A 7,890-nucleotide genomic window follows, 5' to 3' on the forward strand; every position below is an offset into this window, starting at 1 on the left:
ATTTTTGTACGTCTGTAGAAGCTCGATATAAAGTATCAATTTAGCATATTTCAATATTTTAGGTATCTATTGTGACGAAGAAATAGAAAAATGGACGAGGGGGATAGGCGCCCGGACGATCGTCTAGGCGGATCCGTTCGAGCCACTCAAAAATTTCCCGGTTTCAGGAACGAGACACGAAGTTGGGCGCCAGGCCTCGGAGGGCAAAGAAACAAACTCTCAAACTCGCAAAACTGAAAATACTAGGCTCGAACGATCTCCGCCTCGACAATCGTCGCGGCGCGGCCGGCTAGCACAGAGCACACGCGCCAGATTCGGAGAGGGCGGGGTAAGACCAGACTACGGGATTGGGGAGAAACTCAAATCGGGAAAATTTGGAGGAATTCAGCTCAGAAAATAAAGACGGAAATCAAGAAAATTAACAGATTTATTTTAATTAGAAAGATAAATTACCGAATACTTTGGACAGCGTATGACAGATAATTACAAAAGACGACGGGGTTCGACGGAAGATCGCCCCAAAGAAAATCCGATCCGATACGAGACAATTCGAACACGCGATGGTTCGCCATAAACTTGATCTGGCAAATATAAGAAAAATCCACGGCTATTCGGCACCGGGAAAAACAAAGGGCGCGAAATATCCGAATCGGGAATCGAAATTCGGCGATTGATTGATCAAACTCGGCGCAGTCGAGCCGTGCCGTGTTAGGTCCCTACCTACATTTTTTTTTTAAGTAATATTAAGAAAGAGACTAAGCAGCGCGTCTCGTACTCCAAAATACTCCTAGAGACCCGCTCTCCCTCGTTCTTTATCTCCCCTTTGTTTCTCCGAGTGTTTTCGCACCCCAAACTAGATAGCAGCCCTGGGAAAAGTCAAACATTCAGATTCTTTGGAGAAGACACTTTCCACCTGTTTCCCCTTGAACCTGTCCCCAAACCAATCACACGAGACATTTCCCTTCTCAATCTTAAAAACCCACCAAGCATCCTCCTCTGCATCTAGGAACACCCTAGTTTAGTGTAAATAGGCCCGCTCCGAAGGGGTCGCTCTCTGATCTATCGAAGTTTGAACTGTTTCCATTCTGTAACCTGCGTGCGAGGCACCTGTAACTCTGGGCGAACACCAGTCCCCTTGAGTTGACTAGCCTACGAGTCATTCCTGTAAACCAAGAGGCACCGAAAATAAAGTATCTTTATTACTTTACTCGACGAGGTCTTTGGCTGGTTTCAACCATCTGGAAGCGCGTCCCAAAAACAAACCCACGAGGCCCGGTCCGATCGATATCCTCGGGCAACCGTTATCGCCGCTCCTGAGCAAACGATCCCCGAAGTCGGGCGCGTCGGCGCTCGGGGTATATCTAGTTTTAATATTAAGAGGCAATACTTCATTTAATGCTTGAAAGCATTCTGCGACATGCCGTAAGCACAACGGCCCTTTCATTTTTGCGGCTCCGTGTCTAAATAGTGCGCTATTTTTCAATTATTTGAAAAGGATAGGTTTCCTATTTATCCCTAGGAGAATCTATTACATCCAAATGGTAGCAATGTAGTAGTTTCTTTCACACTGATCCTGTTTAAAGTACGTAATATAGTTGTAGGTATTTTTATCTGAAATACATCATTTGTAATCTTTTTTTCATGACTTCTTGGAATACAAATTCCCGGCATCCGGATGTCAATAATAAATTGCAGACTTTTCAATTTAGCAGTCACCCATTGAATAACTGAAGATTATTTCGATTGTCAGAAATATTTGAATTAATATTCGGAACAGCTACTTTCTCAAGTACCTTAATAAAATCTTGATAATTTGCATCAACATGCTTGAAACTTTTTACAATTGATGGAGAAATTGGCATTTCTTATTATAAATTTGTAATAATAAAATATTTGAGTACACGTTTTATACCGTAGATCATATCAATTGTCAGATGTTTTAAAGCATAAGAAATATGAGCGGATCATTGAATGTCACTGAAAGCAGACATTCAAATGTTTGGAAAATAGAAATTCACATGTTTGCTACTGAACTTTCTGCTATGTAATGAAGGAAATAACATGATTTTAATTAAATTGACAGAGCAAAATCTGATTAAACAATGAAAGTTTTAGATACGGGCTTATGCTCCACTTCCTGGCTTGTTAATATTACGTATATGTATCATTATTTTTTATAAATACTGAATCAGAAGTGAACTGTGATGCACTTCTTGTGATGTTCACAACTACATTGCCAGGGGTGTCTTTATTTTAATTCTATATGACATGTTAATGAGACAAAAAGTTGAGTTTCTGCTAAACGAAACTCATCAACCCAATATTTTGTAATATATGAGAATATGTAGTAATTGCTGGCATATTCTTTACCTTAGAGTGTATTTATGTTATAGTTGTTTTTGTTTCTTGTCTTTCATTTTTCTGTCCTTCGGCACATCCACTTTATCACACTCACACCAAGGAGTAATAGATTTATCACACATTAATGATACATTTAGAACAGTTAAAGATAAGTCTTCAATAGTCATTTTAATTGTATTCTCTAATTTATAAGATATGTTATTTAGACCAGTTTGACGATCTCTTTTTCGAGTAATCTGGCGTTGATTGTAGCATTTAACCATGTCTCGCTTGCGAAGATTCCTATCATGGATATGCCTGAAAATATACTTGCATAAAAAATGATATCGTTACGTTTTTACTATAAACATTCATCTGGTGTTTTTATGAAACTTACTTGAATGTATTATGTGTTCCAGTAGTAATGTTTAATGGCCTACTGATATTCAGATTTGCTTCCTTCAGTCTAATATAAAATTCATCGTCTTCTAGACCCCACCCCCAATACTTATTTGACATACCATTAACTTGTGCAAATTGTTCTCTAAAGAATTGAACAATATGTATACAATCGTTATAACGTAATTAGTTAACTAAAAGTAGTACCTTTTTATAAGTAGTATGCCCCCAACAAATGTTGGATAATGATATCGTGGATGCAATTCTGGAGCGGATACATGAAATGGACCTTTTTCAGGATAAGCGTATAACAAGTCATCATTCATAGGTAGTAAATCAACGTCGTGCATAGCTATATAATCAAAATTGTCTTTAACTTCTAAAAATCCTACATTTATAAGTGATGCTCTATTAAATCTAAATCGGTCAATCTGAAACATTAATACATAATTACATCGAATATTTGCATTATTTGAATTTGAATGTTATGAATATTGATAATATACCTGATTTACTATAAATATATGATAGTCCACTTGTTGTTTATCAAGGAACTTTTGCATATGTGGTGCAAATAGTAGTAATTCTTCAAATCGATCCCTAAATGGTACAATTATGGCAAGGCGGTGCTTTAATTTTTTTGAGGTAATTGTACTATTACGCATAGCTTTTTTGGATCGGTAATTCTCAGATGATCCATCGGTGCATCTACAGTCTTCTATAACACATTAAATAAATTGACACTAAGCACTTTCCATTTCAACCGATGAAAATAAAAGTTTCTTCTTAGATATATTCATTTAATTTGATAACCTTCTGCATCATAACCTAATTTTCATGTGTTAAGTCACTTGTAATCCGCAAAATACATAAGATCTCTATTGTTAAATGATATTTAACTTACCTATATTAATTGGAGTAATACCAATTAGGCATGAGATGAAAAACGTAATAAAAATACAAACAATAAAGGTGTATTTCATTTTCGAATTTCTCCAGAGCACTTCCATATCAAGAAAGTATTAATTTACATTAATTTAGTTTCTGCCGGCGGATATTAATCGACAGAACGACCGTAAATCATTTAGAATAACTATCAGGAATTGCATTTTATGTTAATTCATAATTTTCAATTTGATATAAGGCTACTCAATTTAACAAATAACATTTTTTTGTACTCGGTCTTCACACAGAGGATTACGTTGTTGTCAATGTGTTGTTCTTTGGTCCCCAAAGTATCCAAAGGAGTACTCTATTAAAGCCAGTTTTTTACTGCAAAATAGAGAAAAGATGAGAGTAACCAGGCCCAAGGGGACACAACTGTCAAATTTTTCTGACACGAGCGCCGTTCTTCCTACGGATGCCACTGGTACTCTGGACTCCGTCGATGGTTCCTCCGGTCCGCACTGCTCTCTCCGGCCGCGCAGCGTACTAGCAACAAGAGCAGCGCGGAATTTGAATCGCCTGAGGGGCAGAATGGATTTCTAAAAGAAGATAAATATTTATAAACAAAAACAATTAATGATAATTATTTNACAGAAGATAAAATATTATCTTAGTTTAAAAAAAATAGTTTCTAAATATATATAACATAACTGTCGGACATAGAAACGAAATCGTAATTTCATGTCTCTTATATATTTACGTTCTACATATACCTCGTATTCCTCAAATAAATGGACCCCGGTGACTGTTATATGGAACCGCCGTCGAGAGTACGCGAGTCCCCCGCAGAAATGATTTGCGCTGTCACTGAGGGGTAGCAGATGGCAAGTACGTTAGCCGCCCGCATCGGCTCTAAGGGGGCAGCACAGGACACGATCGCGCGATCCTGCTCGTGACCAACCTCCCAACTCATCTGTGTTTTTGATGATTTCTACTACCCTCTGAATCGCGACGATGGCAATACTCGTTTAAACTTCAGTTGTGTAACCGGGCATAACTGGAACGTTTGGATTGTTTATTATTGTTTTCATCTAAACTAGATTTTTTTGAATCCGGAATGTCTTCGTGTTTCTTTTTTACAATATTTTATATTTTAATCTCAGGATGCATTGTTTATCCACCGACGGAATTCGTGTCAGCTGGTTTAATCATAGAGGATTTATTTTCAGGATGGTTGGGTAGTGAAAACGAATATTTCATACAATATCATATTAAAAGAACAGCAGCAACTATTTTTGTGCATTCTTTGATCCCATGTGGTACCTTTTTACTTCACTTTTGTCTTTTTCTCTGTCCTGGCTGTTTCCATACAAATTATATTAATTTTTAGGTTATATTTTGGGTTTGATATGCTTTGACTACATGCAAGCTGTACATGACGTATTGCACAGCGATCGAGTCTGGTTAGAAATTGTTATCCTTACTGCAGCATGGCCGATTTACTCTCTATGTAAAAGTTTGTATTGGTCATTGGGAAATTGGTCCTTTCATCCAGTAGCAAAAATCCTGAAGACTTTCTGTGATAGTAATCAAACGTGGGTGTCAATTGCGACTGGTATTAATATCGAATATAAAAGGTAATTATTGATAATCTGAGAAATACATAAATGAAATGATAGTAACTTTAATGTGATTGTTTCAGTATTGATAAGACTATAATACATATGAATAGTATTTATAAAGTAGTTATAACAAATAATTGGATCATTAAAGTAACTCCATATAATCTGAATATCGCTCATCAAAGAGACGCAGCATTAATTGTTGTTAAATGTGATACCCATGCCATGTCTGCAAATACTCGAGGTGAAGTCCAATACATTGACATTCAGGTATTTATAGTAATTACCTAATTTATTATAATCCTTTGTACTTTATATAACTATTTATTTCACTGACACAGGTTAAGCCATTCAGGAGAGGTACGAAACCTTTTAATATACGCATAAATTCGCTGCATTACAAAGATTTTTGCGATAGGATATCATGTCCCATTGCTGTATTGCAGAATGTGACTTTCCATAAAACACTGTTAGATAGATTTGTAGATACCTTTAAGAAACATGTATCTGCAAATCCTAGGTATGATACCGTCGAAGTAAGTAGTTTTATTTATTTTTAATACTTGTAGTAATATAAGTTAATATCGCTTTATGATAAGTACATATTTGCAATGAAATTTGTTACAAAGGAGTTGGAGCAATGCATTGGATGTATGCAAGTCACATCTAATGTTAAATTAAATACATTATGTGAAAATGTACAAGATGAAAATGGATCAAACGCTTGCAGTACTTGCCACTGTCGACCTATGTGGTGTGTGGAATGCATGGCTAAATGGTTTGTTGAAAAATGCTGTACCTTTAATAGGATTTGTTGATATTTTTGTTTTAACTTTTTGTTTTTCAGGTTTGCGTCGAAACAAGATGAGAGTGCTCCAGAAACATGGTTATCATCCAAATGTTCATGCCCTGTATGCAGAGCAACATTTTGCATTTTGGATGTTTCATTAATAAACTCCTTAAATTAGTGATGACATGCTAAGCGTATTGTAATAAAATGGTAATACTTATGTAAAAAATGTAAGTAATTAAGTACTTTTGTACAGTCATTATTTATAATTAATTTTATACCTATGTACATGCAGATTACTTTTCTACTACCTAGATCAATTATAATACAATTTCGTTGATTCTTTAACAGCTTCCTGGAATTAACAGATTTAACGTCGCAACAATCATCGATGACCATTGTTGAGCTTTCCATTTACGCTATGAGGGTTACTGATCAGGAAACGCGATCATTATTTTAAAAAACGTAGAACGTGCATTTACCTAGATCTGCAAGATTATTTTTTCTAGCGTTTAAGAACTACAATATATAACGTGCATTGGTAGACAATGTAACATTTTTATTTATAAACATTTAGGAAATGATTACACAAGCATATTATCATACTGAAACATAGCAAGCAATAGTAAGGGTTCTGTTACATGGCAGATGAGTAGCTAGCGCGTCCAGGAGATTTTGAGTTCCTACGAGAGATTCGGTGCACACACGTAATCAATTTATAATTAAGGAAATAGGAAAAGGAATACCCGAATGGCTGGATCAACTTTTGTGGTGGAATTAGTAGGGTTTTTGGATTTCAAGGGGGAATTAATAGGTAACGACGAGGACTCATTGTCAGCAAGGGTTTCAAGAAATAAGCAGTTGCGTTTGATGGCAGAAAAGTTTTCGTTTACAATATTAAGGGGAAGACAGTGTCGATGAGACGTACCTGAGATATGAAATGCTAATGGCAAGGTGGATAGATGTAATACGTCATGTAATATACGTGGTTATCTACGCGTGTATTACAACGTATAATACGTTCTTAGTTTTCTACATGAGCGTGAAATATATTACACCTTTCTATTTCTAAATAGATAATAACAAATCCAATTAGAAATTTGATATTAAACTGGGTTAAGTCGAAAGAATTTTGAACACAAGCGTCAAATAAATTATTCCTTCAAAATTTTTTCGTATTTACACATGCGCTAAAAGCCGTTTATAATCTAGCGGATACATATATCGTGCATCTGTAGGATCCGCCATATTGGAAACATAAAACAATTTTGAACGCAAGCGCCAATTTAATTTATTATTCCATAAAAATATTTACGTGTTTAAATATATGCTAAAAAACGTTTATACCCTAGTGGATGTAGTATATCGCATATTTGCGGAATCCCTCATATTGGAAACGTAATTTACTGGTTTTCTATTGTTTCCTACGGTAAACTACGTGGTTGATGTAATATATATCAGAGATGAGCAGGCATTCATATTTCGCCCCTTTGAAAGTAGTTCCAACTCTTACAAGGGCGAAGACGGCGCCAGTGAGCCGTGCCTCATTTTCTAACAAAGGCTTGGAACATCTCCCTGCTCATCTCTGTATATATATACACAGAGATGAGTTGGGAGATTGCTCACGGGAAGGGTCGCGCGATCGCATCGTGTGCTGCCCTCTGGTTTCGTACACGTTAGCTTTCACCGTTTTTTGCCCCCAAGGGCGGCGCAATGAATTTCTGGTAGGGGCTCGCGCACTCACGATGGCTGTGCCATCTACCAGTTGACGGTGGTGGCTTACCATTATGGCAATCTCCCAACTCATCTCTGCCAAATCAGAGATGAGTTGAGAGATTCACGGGAAGGATCGAG

At 36.5% G+C, this 7,890-nt stretch overlaps 2 protein-coding genes across 5 annotated transcripts; one reads left to right on the forward strand and one right to left on the reverse strand.

Annotated features, from left to right (window-relative positions):
- Positions 1-409: 409 nt before the first annotated feature.
- LOC105700418 (beta-1,4-galactosyltransferase 7) lies at positions 410-4,088 on the reverse strand. 3 transcript variants are annotated; one of them, XM_012426242.1, is made up of 6 exons: positions 3,644-4,088; positions 3,246-3,457; positions 2,947-3,170; positions 2,738-2,884; positions 2,371-2,658; positions 410-1,162 (listed from the first exon to the last, which is right to left on the reverse strand). In XM_012426242.1, the coding sequence occupies exons 1-5, from the start codon at positions 3,747-3,749 to the stop codon at positions 2,388-2,390; spliced, it is 960 nt and encodes a 319-aa protein (XP_012281665.1). In that variant the 5' UTR covers positions 3,750-4,088; the 3' UTR covers positions 410-1,162; positions 2,371-2,387. The 3 variants fall into 3 exon arrangements, with proteins under 3 accessions (XP_012281665.1, XP_012281666.1, XP_012281664.1); XM_012426243.1 differs by lacking the exon at positions 410-1,162 and having other exon boundaries at positions 2,220-2,658; positions 3,246-3,454; XM_012426241.1 differs by lacking the exon at positions 410-1,162 and having other exon boundaries at positions 2,220-2,658.
- Positions 4,089-4,597: 509 nt separating this feature from the next.
- Positions 4,598-7,313, forward strand: LOC105700402 (E3 ubiquitin-protein ligase TM129). 2 transcript variants are annotated; one of them, XR_001104127.2, is made up of 7 exons: positions 4,598-4,943; positions 5,015-5,261; positions 5,327-5,516; positions 5,588-5,782; positions 5,876-6,024; positions 6,094-6,266; positions 6,388-7,313. XR_001104127.2 is itself a non-coding variant. In XM_012426210.2 (6 exons), the coding sequence occupies exons 1-6, from the start codon at positions 4,742-4,744 to the stop codon at positions 6,212-6,214; spliced, it is 1,104 nt and encodes a 367-aa protein (XP_012281633.1). In that variant the 5' UTR covers positions 4,598-4,741; the 3' UTR covers positions 6,215-6,384. The 2 variants fall into 2 exon arrangements, 1 of the variants encoding a protein (XP_012281633.1); XM_012426210.2 differs by lacking the exon at positions 6,388-7,313 and having other exon boundaries at positions 6,094-6,384.
- The last annotated feature ends 577 nt before the right edge of the window (positions 7,314-7,890 follow it).

Source organism: Orussus abietinus, unplaced genomic scaffold (assembly GCF_000612105.2).
Source record: "Orussus abietinus isolate OABI.00-Male unplaced genomic scaffold, Oabi_2.0 scaffold768, whole genome shotgun sequence".
Lineage (NCBI taxonomy): Eukaryota > Metazoa > Arthropoda > Insecta > Hymenoptera > Orussidae > Orussus > Orussus abietinus.